We start from the raw sequence: 18,305 nt of genomic DNA, 5'->3' as shown, positions 1-18,305 counted from the left end.
GACATGCTTAGGAAGATCAAGCTTAATGCAAGGTAGGCAGGCAAGAGTATATATCAATTACCCACAACAGTTTTATTTTCAATCGACATGAACTAAAATAACAGGCATATGTTTCTACGGAGTACGGTCTTGTTGCCAGAGTAGGCGAAATTACATGCCGATGGATCAAATAAAATGGTAAATCCCGAAAACGCATTATAAATTCTTGTACACATACATAAATGCATACAAGCATTTACTTTGTATGGACATTATGTAATTCAACGTGTCAACTAATACCATGAAACCAGTTGATATGCGTTTAAAATCAGCCAAGATCAGGGACAGTAAAATGATCATCATCGTCCTCCAGCATTTCGATTCGAGGCTTCTTGTATGGACTGTTCGATTTGGCAGGTCTATACGAGGTAAAATTGGTTGCCTGCGACGGTGGAAGCTGAGGAACTTCAGCTGCTGCCAACGCTTTCTGAGGAAATTGCTCTACGCCGAAAATACCCATATCTGCTATCCATTCAAGCTCACCAAACTCAAAAGACTCTTTCTGATGAGAGCATACACAAGAGATTTGTTTAAGGATATGAACAGATGAGAGAAAATGCAAATGACATCATCTTTTAGAATGTAAGCATCTTTACGTGTTGCGCTCAACGCGTGTACAACTAGAGCAAATATATAGAGGGATATTTCTAACCTTGTCGGAAGATTCAAAATCGGATAATTGCAGCAAGTCATCAACACCCCAAGGGGACGAGAAACCAGAAGCCTGTGGTGTTGGAACTTTTGTTGAAACGATCGTGTGTGAGCTGTGACTACTGGGTGGCTCCAAGCTATTCGGTTCAGTGTCCTTAGAACAACCGGAGTTCAAAGCCACTCGGATTCCAGTGGCTAGGAACCTCTGGTGGTTTGCAGCGCGGCTATTCGCTGAATGAATCGATTCGTCGCAATCCTGACAAATGAGGGCTCTGTCTTCGACGCAGAATATAAAAGCTGCCTTGTCCTGCAAATCACAATATATATGAGAGAAACAAACAACCAACCAACCAACGCGAGACTGAAACTTGAGGCACTATAAGAGAACTTGGCAAACTCATCAGATCATTTAGTGATGCTAACACGAACATTGAAACCTCATTCGCATATCCGATGCTAGCTACAACTATAACATAGTATCAGAGCGCGCGGACAATTCATTCACGCCAAACTCAACTTCGAATCATGCGCTCAACCTCACTCAATATAATTAATCGACGTGACATGAGAGGAGTGTGTTGAAAATTTGAAATACCATATGGGCATGCATCTACACTGGACATCTCAGTATACTAATTAAACCGTGACATCCAGTACTTCTGCCTCTCTATTGGTTTTCACTTGGTTTTGGGAAAAACTACTAGCACTATTAAAATGTTCAAGGCCTTGGACGGGGTTCAAACCCTAAAAACTTATCTGCATTAAAAGGTGAAGTTACTACAATTTTTTATTTTACAAACGATAAGATAAATTATAATCTACTGATTCATCTAAACTAAAAGAAAAAGGATTTGGACTTGGTACAGATATTAGCGAAAAAATTACTACAATTGAGCACAGAGAGATAATATATTACTTGAATGAACAGATGAATTTCGAAAAGTAAACAAAATCCAGCAAAAATAAGGAAAATCAAAATTGGTGATTGGAATATGCTCACTCAGAAGAAAATGGGGAATTAAGTGAAAGAAAAAGAAATTACTTGGCATATGTCACATCTAGGGAGTTTGTTTGACTTTGAGAGACACTCGAGGAGAAGCCTCTGGTGCTTGCTTGCAAGCTTATTCGCTGCATGTACTTCCACGTCACATTTGGCGCACAGCGCCGCCTCATCGGCGCAGCAAATCACCGTCGCCTGAGCCTTCTCACACACATCGCACTGAATTTTCATCTCCAACGTATATCCTCCTCCTCCTCTATCTCCTCTTGAATGTTTCAGAAAAACCTCCTAAACCCTTCACCAAAGATTAATGGAGAAGAAGAAGAGAGAAACAAATTATTGGAGTGGAGCGGGGGCCATCAGGATATATCTTGTGGCTGTAGAGACACTTGAGTGTCTGCATGGTTTACTTGGTTAGCATTGCATGCATGAACTAGTGGCTACCAATAATTCTGACTGTTCTAAACCTTTTTTTATCAAAAAAAAAAAAAAAAAAAAATTTGCCGACTGTTATTTAATTCGCATTGATTTAGGTGGATTGTGTGAGTATGTTTGCTTACACGTCTCCGCGATGGAAAGATAAACGCGAATTAGACACCGTATGATATCATATCATATCATATCATTTACCAGAAAAATAAGGCCAACCTGTGACTTTATTAGTTTGCCTAGTTTGGGCAGAGTTGCTCTCTATAAATTTGACTTTGAGAGGTAAGACGGTGGTCATTTAGTGAGCTAATTTTTTTGTTTTGTTTTTATTTTTTATTTTTTGTAACGAACGATATTATCTATACTAAAAGTGAGAAGGTGGTCTAAGCTTCATAATGTATTAGCAATAATATGATTTAAATTCGTTTTTTACGAGAATCGAACATAAAACTTCTCACTTACTAGTAAAAGGGAATATTAATACACCATTGTTCTAAGTGATGTGAGGTACTTTTTTAATCGGAAAGGGAATGAAGATGAGACACAAGTAAGGGTAACAATCAACCTATTGGGTTATTAATGGGTACCATTAAAACTCATTTAGTTTGATTTCACCTTATATCATCATCACAACTACCAGTCTCATCTCTATATTATGATAATATTAAATTAAATGAGTCTTAATGAGTACTTATTAACAACCTAATGGGTTGATTTGTCACGAGTCATTGCATCCTACTAGACTACCAGTGAGGAATTATTGAAATTACACATTATTCTTTATGAAATTGTTTAAGAAAATATATTATCTACACTAAATTTAGTGGCTTTGTATTGAAACTGATGGGTTAGAAGCATGGGTTAGATGTCAGTGGCTCAAAGTCAAGTTGTGACTACAACTCTTTCCTTATTTTCGGGTAGAGTTGCAGCTGCCACTAAACCGTCACTTTGTGTTATTCCTTAATTCTAGGGTTTATGTCTTCTAGTAGATTTCTTGTGAGTTGTATCTAGGGCTAGCCTTTTTTCTCTCTAGTTACTACTATGTAGCTGTTTGCATTTGTTTATTGGGTAGGTTTTTTTCTTCCTTGCTTTGTCTCCTTTTATGAGACCTCTCCCTTGTAATTCTTGTTTATGAAAAATATACACACTTTGTTGAACTCAAAAATCAACATGGTATCAGAGCAGGAACCATAGGGTCCTGCCTCTGTTGTTCAATCCATTCCATTCAAATTTTTTTTCTTTCTTTCTTGGTGTTTTCTGCTCTTCGTTCACTATCATGGTAAAAGACCAGACTTTAAGCCGAGAGGCAGCAAGCTTGTCAAACACTTTACCTTCCAGTGTGATTCATGGTGAAATCAATCCAAATCTGCGCCTATGCTCAGTGTTATTAAACGAGTTTAATTACCTACCATGGTCTCGCGCCATCTCTCTTGCCCTAGGTGGAAGATCGAAGCTAGGGTATGCCAATGGAAGCATTAAAGCACCTGAACCATCCTCTACATCGTATGGTGCATGACATGCAAACAATCAGCTTGTTATGTCCTGGATACTTAACTCTATGGAACCTAAGCTGTCTGAACTCTTTAGTTACTCAGAATCTTCTCATGTTTTGTGGAAATCTATCAAAGAGATGTATGGCAGCCAAAACAATGCTGCTCGTATATTTCAACTCAAGAAGGATCTCACTGGGCTAAGGCAAGGTGATCAATCCTTCGTGCAACACCTTGGGAGCATGAAGTCCATGTGGAGCGAACTTGACATGTATTGTCCACATACAACAGATTCCGCTGCACTCCTCATAAGAGCTGATGAAGACAAAGTGTTTCAACTTCTGGCAAGCCTTGGAGCAAAATATGAAGATCTTCGAAGTCACTTGCTGATGACTGCAGATCTGCCCTCATTTAATAGTGTTTGTCAAGCTGTCCAACGGGAGGAAACTCGAAGAAAAGTCATGCACATTGAACCTAAGTCCAACTCTGAGTCAAGGGTTTTCACCAGCAATCATAAATACATTGGTGAAAAAAATTTTACTGGAAAGAAGGCAGATTGGAAATGTACCAACTGCAACATGAAAGGGCACATAAGGGAAAAATGCTGGATCCTACATCCTGAGTTAAAGCCAAAGTTTGATAAGGAAGAATGATCAAAGAAGGCAAGGGAATTTTTCCAATGGCTTTCCATTCAACTAGCTCGTTGACTGGTGGTTTTCCAAACTTCACTGCAAATCCCATAGATTTGATAAATGAATTTGCAAGCTTTCTTCAAAGGAGATGAGGCACCACTAAGGAAGAGGAAGTGATCTCTAAGAATCCTACTGCCATGCTTGGAAAATTTGCAGGCTTCTTGAATGAGACCACAACCCAAGACAATGGTTCAGGTATTATCTCTGCCTCTCCACTGCTCTCAATGAAATTACACATGATTGTTGGATCATAGACTTAGGTGCCACAAATCATATAACAAATAAGTCATCTTGCTTAGATAAGTTTCAAAATATGCCCGAGTCTTCACTTATGTCTGTAACAAATGGGAAAGGAGAACCTATTATGGGAAAAGGTAAACTTATACTGTTAAGTGATGAGATTGAGTCAACAGCTTTGTATGTGCCTTCATTTCCCTTCCAGCTTTTGTCCATAGGAAAACTCGCAACCACACTAAATTGCCTTGCCATATTCTCTCCTCACAATGTTGTATTTTAGGATCGAGTCACCCAGAAGAAGATTGGTGAAGGGTTTCTATTGAATGGACTCTACTATCTTTCAAAGAAGCTCAAGCATGTTAAGCATCTTTTTGCCAGCCTAAGTCTTCCTCAAGAGTACCAACTTTGGCACCTTCGATTGGCCCATCACTTAGAACATGTGATGAACTAACTATTTCCAAATTTTTGTAAAACCACACATGAATGTGTAGTCTATCAAATGTCAAAAGCTACTAGGCTTCCTTTTGTTTCTTCCAAGTCTAGAACCAGTAAACTGTTTGAGGTTGTTCATTCAGATATTTGGGGTCCTTCCTGTGTAGAATCATTTGATGGATATAAATATTATGCCACCTTTATTGATGACTATTCTCGTAGCACTTGGATTTACCTCTTGAAATTCAAAAGTGAATTCTTTGATGCTTTCAAAGACTTTCATCAATTAATCTTAAACCAATTATCCTCTAAGTTAAACATTTTACAATCGAATAATGGCACTGAGTATACATCCAACAATAGGTCTAATTATTTAAGCAATCATGGGATTTTACATCAAACCAGCTGTGTTGGTACACCATAACTGAATGATGTAGCCGAGAGAAAAATCCGTGACTTATTAGAGAAATCCATATCTCTTATGCTTCAAATGCATGTTCTTAGAAGGTTTTGGTCTCAGGCTTTCCTCACTGCAGCCTACATCATCAACGGGTTACCTAACCGTGTATTGAATTCAAAATCACCTGTTGAAGTAATGAAGGGAAAAACTATTAACATCTCACACCTGAGAACTTTTGGATGCACATGTTATGTCCATATTCAAGCCGCACATCGAGACAAGCTTGATCCCAGAGCTGTCAAGAGTGCCTTTATGGGATACTTGAGCACTTAAAAGGGATACTAATATTAAAATCCTCTTAATGGAAAGATTGGTGTCTCAAGGGAAGTTCGATTTGATGAGAATGCCCTTTTTTTTCACAAAAATAGCATTGAAGAACCTCAGGGGGAGAACCTACTGGACATTTTTCCTTTGCCCACTCCAGCAAATCTATATGAATTCAATGTTTATCTCGACCACTACTCAGAATAACATGATGGTGAGGAAACATCTCCTGATCAAGGAAGCTCAGGCACTACTCCTCAACCTGTCTTGGCATCACGAAGAAACCCTACTTGTGACAGGCATCATCCTCTAAGGCTGCAAGAGTATGTTACGTACACGGCAAGACATCCCATCTCCAAAGCCTTAACCTATCAAAATTTGTCACCATCCTATGCAGCTTTTCTACATCAATTGTCCACAAATGATGAACCAATAAATTTTAATGAAGCTGCTCACATTCCAGTATGGCCGAAAGCTATGAAAGAAGAGCTTCAAGCACTGAACAACAACCAAACATGGAGTTTGGTTGATCTTCTAAAAGGAAAAAGAGCAGTAGGGAGTAGGTGGATATACAAGACCAAGTTTCATTCAAATGGCAACATTGAAAAACATAAGGCTCGTTTAGTAGCCCGTGGCTTTACTCAAACTTATGGCATTGACTACAAGGAGACATTTGCTCCCGTAGCCACAATGAGTATTGTACGAGTGTTGTTATCTGTGGCAGTCAATCTTGATTGGTCCCTATTTCAAATGGATGTGAAGAATGCATTTCTTCATGGTGACCTCGAAGAAAAGGTGTACATGAAGCTTCCTTCTGGACATCCACAAGAGCATGAAACTAACAAAGTTTGCAAGCTTCATAAGGCCATATATGGATTGAAGCAATCTCCCCGAGCTTGGTACTCGAAGTTAAGTTCAGTCTTTGAAGCTGCAGGATTCACAAGGAACCATGCTGATTCCTCGTTATTTGTTCGCACTGGTATAAGTGGCAAACTAGTTGTTCTTATATATGTTGATGATCTTATTATAACAAATGATAACATAGAAGAAATAAATGCCCTTAAATCCTCTCTTCATCAACAATTTGCCATTAAGGATTTAGGAATCTTAAAGTACTTTCTTGACATTGAAATGGCTACTTCCTCCAAGGGTCTGTTCTTAAATCAAAGGAGGTATGTTCTTGATCTGTTGGATGAAGCTGGCATGTTGAATTGCAAGCCCGCTTCTACTCCTCTGGTGAGTAGACTTCAAGTAGATACACATAGTGAACCACTACCAAACCCTAGGGTTTATCAACGTATGGTAGGAAAACTAATTTACCTCACTATCACCAGACCTGATATTGCTTATTCTGTAAGTTTTGTCAGTCAATTTATGCACTCTCCCTCTATGATTCACTAGGAGAGTGTCAAAAGGATACATAAATACTTGAAGAGACCCATTGGCAGAGGCTTACTCATGCAAAAACATGGTTCAAATCATATTATGGTATGCACTGATGTTGACTGGGCGGGTAATGCCCTCAATCGCAAGTCTACCACTAGTTTCTGTACTTTTATTGGTGGCAATCTTGTGACATGGAAGAGTAAAAAACAAACTGTGGTTGCGAGATTAAGTGCTGAGGCTGAATATAGAGCCATGGCAGCCATGGCTTGTGAATTAATTTGGTTAAGAAGTCTCCTAACGGATCTTGGCTGCGTCAATAAGGAACCTATGTCCTTGTTTTGTGACAACCAAGCTGCCATGCATATAGCTTCAAATCCGGTCTTCCACGAAAGAACAAAGCACATTGAAGTTGATTGCCATTACATCTGTGCACAAGTCTAATCCAAAGTCATCAACACCGTGTATACTCGAAGTTATGATCAACTTGCTGACTTGTTTACAAAAGCTTTCGACTCTACTCCTTTCCAAAGATAGCTGAGCAAGCTTGGATCAATCAACCCCCTTGATCCAACTTGAGGGGGAGTATTGAAACTGATGGGTTAGAAGCATGGGTTAGATGTCAGTGGCTCAAAGTCAAGTTGTGACTACAACTCTTTCCTTATTTTTGGGTAGAGTTGCAACTGCCACTAAACCATCACTTTGTGTTATTCCTTAATTCTAGGGTTTATGTCTTCTAATTGTGAGTTGTATCTAGGGCTAGCCTTTTTTCTCTCTAGTTACTACTATGTAGCTGTTTGCATTTGTTTATTGGGTGGGTTTTTTCTTCCTTGCTTTGTCTCCTTTTATGAGACCTCTCCCTTGTAATTCTTGTTTATGAAAAATATACACACTTTGTTGAACTCAAAAATCAACACTTTGGGAGTCTGATATTCAAATCTCAGGGTATGCAGGAAAAATGACAAAAAATTAGAAAGAAAAAAAAAATTGAAAAATACACCTCGCATTAGATTGCCTTTTGCATCGCTTCTCATTTAATTTTTTAATTAAATAGGAGATAACAGAAGACTTAACAAGTATTAAGTTTTGTTCGGTGAATGAATAGGTGTCAAATTTTCAAGATAGTCACAAGAGTCCCCATGCACAAATGAATGCCAAAAGATTCGAACTACAAATGCACGTAGCAACTCCAAATGCTCCCATCGCACCAACAATTATGGCTCCAACACACGTAGCAATTCCGAGCGACAGAGAGAGAAACTCTCATATGATCATACACTAAATGATCATTCACTGCCACGCACTCTCTCTCTCGATCCGAACATGCCGATCGCACTTGATCAAAACAAGTTTTAAGGCCATTACCTCAATTACTCTGCGACAAGACCGTTTCCCCTCTGAACGATGTCGTCCTTCGACTCCTTCCCCAACGACGACGAATCCAACGACCTCCACAGCCACTCCCCCGCCGGCCAGCCCTTCGACGACGATGCCTACATGGCTCACGACCCCGGCCTTCCTTCCCATAACTACGACTCGTCGTTCAACCCTCCCACCCACCACGACGACTTCTCCCCCGCCGCCGTCGACCCTCCCCCTCCCCTCCACTCTGATTTCCAGGACGACGTCGTTCTCCCCGGTGGCGACGGCCACCACAACATTGATCAGCAGCAGCAGTCCCCCGAGGTGTACGGCTTCGGCATTTCCACCCCTAACCCGGAATTCGTGTCACCTTTTGATTCGGCGGTGCCCGAGGACAATGGCGTCGTGGGTAGCGGTGGCGGCATTGCTGATGAAGACGGGGACATTTTCGCCTCCGGTGAGCCGGTACTGCCGCCGCCCGAGGAGATGCGGGAGGAAGGCTTTGCTCGCCGTGAGTGGCGTCGGTGAGCTCAGATCCTAATTTGTTAATTTGACCATATAATTATTAAAGATTCCGATTCTGAATGGAAGTTGTTCGCTTGCAAAAACAGAGCTTAATTATAACCATGACACTAATTATTTGATTAAGTTGGATTTAAAAGCTGTTTTATGATTAATAATGTTGTGCATGCATGGGATTAAGGGGCTTAAATAACATCTTGTTCTTATTAGTTTGGGGTCTGAATTAACGATGTTGAGCTTAGTCCATGTATTTGGTAAGTGGGATATGTGGGTAAGTAAAAAAGTCGTCTTTACTGTAGGAGTTTTTGTGCGTGTAGATTTGAAATGGGGTAACTTTGATTGATTTGCTTGCAAAATGAGCTTAGATCTTGACTGGATCATTGCATATGTGCGAATTCGTCTTTCCTTTTTTGATTGTTTTCGTTAGCAGATTCCGACCGTTGGTATCGGAACTAATGGCAAGTAACAGACCATGATATTACATGGAGACAATGTCTAGTCTTCAAGAGGAACCTAGTATTCACTTCTGGTTCACTGGATAGAAACTAGATGTTGAATTGCCAATGGGTTCCATGTTACCTAGGTATATTGCTTCTTTTGGGAATATGGGTTTCTGAATTAGGTATATTGCTTGTCGGTTTTGCTTTGTATAATTATTTGAAACAAATGAGTTCAGAAATCACATGTTTTCCCTTGCACTGATAAAAGTCATTGAAAATATTTTGATTTGACCTGTTGGCTCAATACTTGCAGCCTAAATGTCATTCATCTAGAGGAAAAGGAAAAAAGGGAAAGGGAGATGCGGAACCGGATTATTGAGGAAGCTGAAGAATTTAAGCGGGCCTTCTATGAGAAACGGAAGCTCAATTGTGAAACTAACAAAGCTCACAACAGAGAAAGGGAGAAGGTAGTAATTCTAAAAACCCATCATGTTGTTCTACCTCTCCCGTAATCATAATTCTCTCACCCTCCCTCCCTCTCCCTTATTTGCTTGTACATGCATTCTTCGATCACCATCAGTGCTTCATATCTAAGACGTGAATTTGACTTTCTGTGCAGCTGTACTTGGCCAACCAAGAGAAGTTCCACAAAGAAGCTGACAAACATTACTGGAAAGCAATATCGGAGCTGATTCCTCGTGAGGTTCCTAATATTGAGAAGAAGAGAGGGAAGAAGGATCCTGACAAGAAGCCCTCAATTGTTGTCATCCAGGGCCCAAAACCTGGTAAACCGACTGATCTTTCAAGGATGCGGCAGATTTTCCTGAAGCTGAAACAGAACCCACCGCCACACATGATGCCACCCCCACCTTCCAAAGATGGTAAGGATGCAAAGGGAGAAAAAGATGGAAAGGAGTCAAAGGATGGCAATGATACAAAAGATGCAAAGGGAGGAAAGGGCGCAAAGGACGCCAAGGAAGGAGGAATGGACGCAAAGGATGCCAAGGAAGGAGGAAAGGACACAAAGGATGCCAAGGAAGGAGGAAAGGATGCAAAGGAAGGAAAGGATGCGAAGAATGGAAAAATTAATTCACCAACCGCAGCTGGAGCTGCAGCTGCAAGCGCACCTGTTTCACCTGCCAAGGATGTTACTGCCAATGGTACTCCCGGCTCATCAAAACCAGAGGCTTCAGCTGAACCAGAGGGTGAGCAACATTTGGAAACCACGCCAACTCCTGCGGAGTAATGACCCTTCATATTTTGATTTTTTATTTTTTAAGTTATCTTTGATTCTATTGCTTAGAAATTACTACGAAAGAATAAACAAAATCATTTGTCAATGATCCAGAGTCTGCAGCATGGAATGTACAAACTGCAGAGATTTTCTTCCTAACTTGCTCTAGAGTTTTGTAGGCTTTGTTTCTAAGGGAAACCAACTTCATCGAATTCAATTTTTCACATTTATTTATTTTTGCATAAACTTGCATTCCCCCTAAGGGATAAGCTCATTCCCCCTTTGTGAAAAACATATCACATATCTTTGACCATACAAATTTCATAATTGGAACCGTTCAATTTCTTAATTTTCATTTGAAAGATCACCCCTACAACAAATCATTTCAATTGAAAATCATTTAGTCATTCAAATGAATGAAAACACCAATTTCTTAATGATGAAGTGTTGAATGATGATAAACAAATACCAAATAGTTGTACAAATTATCCAAAAGTTGAAAACAATAAATGGCAAGATAGTTTCAAACTGTGTATGACTGTCACACATAATCAATTACATCACTGCTTTATTTTATATGGAAAATAACCAAACAAATGCAAACTCAAAGAGTGATTATTTCATAATTTTGCCTGCAGTCAAGCAAGTCTTGTTCAGTTTTATGTCCTCCGGCGAACATTGACCGATTGGAAGGTTACTACTTGTAGTAGGGGAGAACACTATATATGGTATGACAGGCCCTTTATGCAAAGGGATCTCCATTTTTTTCAAAAAATGGGGATTACATGTGGGGCTCACTCCACATCGAACTTCAACGATCCAAACCGTCTATTTTGTAAGTTTCGATTCATAGATCATCCTTGCAAAAATTCAATTCAATCCGAAACCATTTGCCTATTTAATTATCAAGATAAAATTTCATTGTTTCTTATATAACAAAGTATTCGTTCATTTCTTTGAACCCAATTAGATGTCTTAAACATTTCCGATTTGGCTAATATTTTGTAAGGATGATCTATGAGATGCAACTTGAAAAATACATAGTTCGGATCGTTAAAGTTCGATGTAATGTGGACCCTACAACTAATCCCCATTTTTATAAAAAAATGAGAATCCCTTTCCTTAAAGATTTTCTATGGTATGATGATAAGAATGAGAACAAAGATGATAGCATTTGAAACTGACCAGATTGACAAAGGATTATCTAGATAATCCCTTTTGATCCCTGCAAGCCAACGCCTTAGCCAATGACGGTCATAATATCTATCCACATCGTTTGCGAGTTTAGAGTAAAGGAACGAGATACATTCAGTGTCATTGCAAAGCCTTCTGAACAAAAAAAAAAAACAGTGTCCTCCTTGCTCAACTCGGTGTCCATAATTCCTTTCTGAATGAGACGGCCTAAATCTTTGGTAGACTTGATAAGCTGATTGAACATCGTGGCATAAGACAAAATGTAACGGGGCATCAGTGAACATTGTTCGTAGGCTATGAGGTTTCTGAAGAGAGATTCTGCGTTTGCTCGAATTTTCATCCATGGAATTTCCATCACTCCCTTTTTGAAGTTGAAAGTTATGTTCAACAGACATGTCTGCAGGGGTGCACATTTAAATTGAACTCCAATTTCCTCAAGATGTGTCACTGAGGCAATAGCAGTCCAGTATTCGTAACGCATCACCTCAGTGTCCTCATTCCACGTTGATGATCCAACAAGCAATTCCCTTACGTCCTCATTCCTCGTTGATGATCCAACAAGCAAATCTCTTACATTGGTGAGTAAATGTCTAAATTGCCATGTCGCCCTTTGCTTATTCATAAATTTGTATCCTAAGTAATAAGTAATACCGGATTATTCATAATTTCGCAAGTTAGGTCCAAAGTAAGTTCATGTAGAGAATACTTGTCTGATGTTGCTGTGAGGTTGAATAAACAGTCAAGAACTTTCCACGGAAGTTGGTTTTCAAGCAGCAACAAGTCGATTTGAACTCTCAACAACATCCCTGGCAGACTCAAAACACCATAAGGATCACGATCTGTTCGAGCGAAGATTTCTCTGGAGAGGGATCCTCGGACCTCAGCACAGCTCCCCAAGGGATTGACATTTTGGATGTGTAGTCGGGCTCTTGCTTGATGATGTACTACAAGAAGAGGACAAAGTTAGTTCTGAAATGTGCATTTGTGGGACCTTAGGTATAGGCCTTGAGGCTCGAAATCAAAACTAACCAAGTGCTAGGCGTGCCACTACTATCTCAGTATAGTAGATGTAGAACAAGAGTGTTTTTAGTCGATTATTTGCGCCCCAAGTTACTCGGACTTCTTGTTATCAAATGATTGTCGTGGATGGGTTAAGTCCACTTTAAGTTCTTTTTCTTGCCTTGTAAACAAGGACTTTCAGTTAATAGTCTTGTATGTTCGAATGAAGGGAGTCCAAATCCCCTTAAGTCATTTACTTGGTTCTTGATTGATTTTAATGATAACATATTCATTAAACTAACCAGATCCAGATACAAATGGAACTCTTATAATAGGAAAACTGATGGAAATGACTTGAATACATGTTGGAGAATACATTAAGCAATAGATCTATAACTTTAGAGAACAAACAAAGAGCCTTGGGTAAGATTTCACCTTGTTTGGCAAGGTTGAACTTCTTGCAGTCATTTCTCTTTGAGATTACAGGGTTTATATGCTAAAAATGGATGGATGGTAAACAAGTTTACACAAGGGAATCGATACTACACCACTAAGGGAGGTAGCAGAGCTTTAAACTAGACAAAAGACGACTTTTATAGTGAATAATCTTGAAAATGACTGAGATTTGGGTTGATTACAGCTTTTGGATGCAAATCTAGCTTGAGAGTAGAGTTTGTATGTTTGTTTGTTTGATTGGTTGATTGTCATTGTCTCTGGAGCCTCTTCCTCCTTTTATAGGAAGATTAGCCCGACTACAGTAGCTTTGTTCTTGCCCGAAAACAACTGGAGGGTAGTGAGTCATCAGCTTTTTACTTGTAATGCCACTGAAAAGTGTTCTTTGGCTGGTAGTGGGTTAGTCTGCATCACTTGTCACTTCAATGGTAAGCCCATGCCATATATCTGGCTGAGAAGACTTCCATTCGCCCTTGGGCTCGACGCTGGGCTTCGGGTAAGTCTCCTTTAATTAGGCACTCTTGGGCTTTACCTTCATTTAAGCCCAATGTTCAAATATTAACCCAAACACGATCTTTATTCATCATGCATGCTCAGATAACTTGTATAATAAAGCAACCATCGACCACCATCATTTCTACAAACTGATCACTACTCAGATGATCAATCTTTTGGTCATAACAGCTACGAAGAAACTCTTCTCTGCTTCTAATTTTTTTGACAAACTTCACCAAACTGGTGTCTGGAGTTGGTTTGCGATCGATGAGGCGTTGCAAATTTCGTAGCTTAATTTGTTCCATAGCTTGCAACTTTTTTCCTCCGTGGTGATACGGCTCGATTGAAACCACTTGTGGAACAAAAACATTTTCATTGTGCCTGACAAGTTTATTAATTGACAAGTGTTAAATTTATGAATAAAATTTTTAAGGAGGATTGAGTTTATAAACACATATCAATCAATGATTTTTTTTTTTTTGTCAAGGGGAATATTTTATTATACATCAAACACACACTTACAAACAAACAAAGGCTCAACCTTACACTTATAAACAAACAAAAAAAGGACCTGAAAACAAAGAAAAAACAAAAAGTGAGCCCAACAACAGTAAAGCCCAAAAAACAATAGAACTTCCAAGAAGCATCCACTGCTTTCTCCACCACCAATCCGAGAAACATCCAGCCATCCAATTCTCTGTCCACCACTGATCATCACCTCCTCAAACGTCACTTGTCCACAACCATAAGCAAGAGATAGTCGACAACCAAGAGAGAGAAGCCAACCACCTGTATGAAGCTCTGAGAAATCCCTAAGCGACACTGTCACACTCCAAACCGATATACGTCCAAGATCGACGCGTGACGTCACCTAACATCTGTATATCTAACAGATCCCGCCTTCGGGATATGTACAAGGCATAACTCCAGATCCAACTGCGTAATAATTTTTCATATGCTTTATGGCTGTATCTAACCTTCTCGTTAGACTACCTACGTACCCTAAACAGGGATCAAGCCATTCGTAGTTCATCGTTTCACTACACTTGAACATTCATCACATAAACCACCATGTCTCAACATAATACACAATTCAACGCATGCAGCATCTCAAGGAACAAACGACAAAGTGCAATAATAATCTCTAGTCACGTTGGTCAACGGGTCTAATCATAATCATAACAATTACATCCAACAACATCCAATAATCACACCCAATAATAACACGTATAATACATTGAAATGTAGGGCTAAAGCGACACAGTTCGGCCGAAGCCTACATCTCTGAAGCTGAAAACAAATCCAATGAACCAACAAGTAAAATGATAACTCAACGAAATCCATTAACATCGGGTTCTAAACCACTCAACGGAACCAAGACACCAAAGGGATTTCGGACCACTCAACGGAATCCAAACCAGGATACGATTTCGGACTATCACTCAACGGAATTCGAGTAGATACGATTCCGAATTATCATTCAAAGGAATCACAGAGTACAATGCATATAGAACCACTTAATGAAATACAAGTTGGATACGATTTTGGACCATCGCTCAACGGAATTGCGGAATATAAGAGATTCCAGACCATCACTTAACGGAATCCGAACCAGGATACGATTCTGGACCATCACTCAAAGGAATTGCGAAATACAATGCATAACGAACCACTCAATAAAATCCAAGGCAGGAAATGGTTCTAGACCATCAGTCAACAGAATCACGGAGTATAAAGGATTCTGAACCATCACTTAACGTAATCCAGACGGAGCAGGGAACCGGACCTCTCAACGGAACCCCAACGGATACCCAGTTTCGAATCACTCAATGGAATTGAGTGGAAGGCCAAGGGATATAACAACGGCTCGAAGAAACAATACAAGAACCAAGTACTCAATTTAGAAGGGTTGAATGAGACAAAAAGTGAAATAAGGAAACAAGTGTCGAAACAACAAACCTCATGACAATGGGTTAACGGTCCACTACTAGCCCTCACATTTCATCACATCAAGCCAATCATACAAATCAAATCACACATTCCAGGTATGAAAACTCCCACGAAACATATGAAAACTCCCACGAACCGCCAGAAACCCTTGATTTGGTTGTTCTTGATTCAATTCCAAAACAACTATGCTGCCCCCAAACTTGTTTGGGCTTTGTTCCTGGGCTCAAGATGATGCTATTGGTGGTGGAGATTGAATGAAAACGTTTAAAAAATGATGGATCGAAGGCATGGGCCGTCGCACCCATCAGTGCTGTTTTCACAAATTCCAAGCCAATGTTCATCAACTTTGGGGTGGAAATGGTAGAGGGGAGATTGGCTAGGTGTTTGGTAGAAGTGGTAGGCCGTGAATTGCCGGAAGAATGGACGAAAAACCCGTCAGAAATTGTTCTCTACGTGGGTCGGGTCGCGGGTCTTCAAAGGGACCCCATTCCCTCATTTTTCTTTTTTTTTCCTTTCCCCTCCCTTCTTTTGTTTCTGATTGGTCCTCTTCCCTAATCATTTCCCTCCTTTCTCTCCTTTCTCTTCTTTTCATTCCATCACAGCCGTCCATCTCCCTTATTTCTTTTCTTTTCCTTTCATCCCAGCCACACACGTGGCAATTCCTTTGCTCCAGAAAATCTGGAGCCTTCTAAATGAGAGCCAAATTACAAAAATGTCCCTAACTTCAAACGTTAATAATTCTTTCGTTACAACTTCACTTCACAAACGGTTTGCGTCTACGCGTTCTTGAGATCGAGCTCTATTCAAAAAATAAATTGTGACCTCGAAAGGTTTACAAATTTTAAATAAATAATTTTCAAACTTCAAACTTCGTAACTAGTTTAATTAAAATCTAAATTCAAATAAATTGATATAAATTCTCGAAAAATAATATAAAATCTTAATAATACAAATACGTAGATTATAACAGTGAAATCCAGGAATGAGATTTCCCAGAAACTGCCGAAAACGGCAGACAACAAGGAGAACGTGGTGGTGTTGGAAACACCCGAGTCGGTGAAAGCGCCGAAACACTACACACGAACTCAATAGAAAACATGGCTAAAGATTGAAGCAAGGAAGAGCCAGGAAGAGGTATACCTACGGGGTTGAGTAATTCGATAGGATGGATTGAAAAATTGGGAGAACCACCAGTAGATGCAAGGAGAAAAGAAGGAAAAGAGAGAAAAGATGACACAACAACCGACCCCAACTGAAACCATAGCTCGTGCCATCGAAGATGTTTAGATCTGAAGGTGTCACATAAGGAATGAGAAGGATTCTCACTTCAGAGAAAAGAGCTCACAGATTAAAGCAAACACAAAATAATCGCAAAAGATTAAAACTTGGACTCCCTATTGCACCAACAATTATGCTTCCCTCAACAGTCTCACACGTAGCAATTGAGAGAGATAAATTCTCATGTGATCATCCACTGCCACGCGCTCTCTCTCGATCGAACACGCTGATCTTACTTAATCAAAACAAGCTCAAGGCCATAACTCCAATTACGGGTGTAGTCAAGGACGAAGCCAGAAATTTAACTAAAAGGGGACACCTTACAAAATTTGAGCTCCTTTTTTAGACAAATAAAACTAGTTCTTTTACAAATGCTGAAAAAATTAATTACAAGATGCTAATTTTATTACTCTATTGTCTAATTTTGTCTTTAATTGTTGACAATCCAATGCTCATTTATACTAATTAACCAAATACATGCAACTCAACAAGATTTAGACATTAGTGCATGAGAAAAATATACAAGATGGGGAACATTTAAAAACTAAAAGATGATTTTTACTATTTTAATATGATTAATTGAATAATCTGCAAAGCAAAAAAAATAGAAATGATTAATTGAATAATTTGTAATTTAAAAAAAAAGGGATGAGAGGGGGCATGTGCCCCCACTGGGCCTTACCTCCCTCCGTCCACGGGTAGTCAATATAGTTTTCTCAGGATTTTAATATATTGTTTTTCAATGACAGATTTCAAAGGATTTTGAATAAATTTTACAATTGTTTTGGATTTTAGCATATTTGTATGGGTTTCTATTATAGATTTGTATGAAGTTTTTTCATAGATTTCTTAGGCCATTCAATTATAAATATAGTTTGCTGTCATAGTCAAACTCCTGCTATATAAAAGCTACAAGGAAATCATAAATTAACATCAATTGAATTGTTGTCCAGCAATTCATCATCATCTTCTCGACTGATAAATGCTTTTCTTGTCCTTAAGTAGAACCAGTTGCCTATGTATTGCTTATTTATTCAGCATAATGCAATATACAAACCAAAATGAATTACATGGGCAGCACACACAAGGAGAAAGTACTACCAATCACTGAAGCAGTTGAGTGCGTCACCTGACCTAACTCGAAGGTGCTCTTATTAGAACCTTTGCAGGTTGCAGTAGTCCCCCAATATGATTCCCATATACTTCTTGGAGGCATTTAATCAAACAACTTGGAGGCCAAATATGCATAATACCCACAAAAGTGGAAAGCGGAACTGGAAATGCAGGGACTCACAACACAA

At 39.4% G+C, this 18,305-nt stretch overlaps 3 protein-coding genes and 1 pseudogene across 6 annotated transcripts in view; 1 reads left to right on the top strand and 3 right to left on the bottom strand.

Moving 5' to 3' along the window:
- Positions 1-49: 49 nt before the first annotated feature.
- Positions 50-2,027, bottom strand: LOC126610274 (B-box zinc finger protein 24-like). Its single transcript, XM_050278287.1, has 3 exons — positions 1,733-2,027; positions 692-997; positions 50-541 (listed from the first exon to the last, which is right to left on the bottom strand). Exons 1-3 carry the CDS (start codon positions 1,919-1,921, stop codon positions 308-310), a joined length of 729 nt encoding a protein of 242 aa, XP_050134244.1. The 5' UTR covers positions 1,922-2,027; the 3' UTR covers positions 50-307.
- A 6,176-nt stretch (positions 2,028-8,203) lies between these two features.
- Positions 8,204-18,305, top strand: part of LOC126610272 (clathrin light chain 1-like) — a 38,727-nt gene continuing 28,625 nt past the window's right edge. The window contains exons 1-3 of one of the 4 annotated variants that reach the window (XM_050278284.1): positions 8,204-8,963; positions 9,715-9,868; positions 10,021-10,587. In XM_050278284.1, the coding sequence (XP_050134241.1) occupies positions 8,482-8,963; positions 9,715-9,868; positions 10,021-10,587 (1,203 nt within the window). In that variant the 5' untranslated portion in view covers positions 8,204-8,481. Of the gene's footprint in view, positions 8,964-9,714; positions 9,869-10,020; positions 10,870-18,305 lie in introns of those variants that run through there. The other 3 variants (XM_050278285.1, XM_050278282.1, XM_050278283.1) reach the window with 3 other exon arrangements.
- Positions 11,269-18,305, bottom strand: part of LOC126610269 (putative UPF0481 protein At3g02645) — a 45,749-nt gene continuing 38,712 nt past the window's right edge. The window contains exon 3 of the mRNA XM_050278281.1: positions 11,269-11,328. The gene's annotated coding sequence lies outside the window, so the exon portion shown is untranslated. The remainder of the gene's footprint in view (positions 11,329-18,305) is intronic.
- On the bottom strand, positions 11,769-12,595 carry LOC126610382 (uncharacterized; annotated as a pseudogene).

This window comes from Malus sylvestris, chromosome 17 (assembly GCF_916048215.2).
Source record: "Malus sylvestris chromosome 17, drMalSylv7.2, whole genome shotgun sequence".
NCBI lineage: Eukaryota > Viridiplantae > Streptophyta > Magnoliopsida > Rosales > Rosaceae > Malus > Malus sylvestris.
Note: the sequence above shows the minus strand (reverse complement) of the source record. Positions and strands in the feature narration are given on the sequence as shown.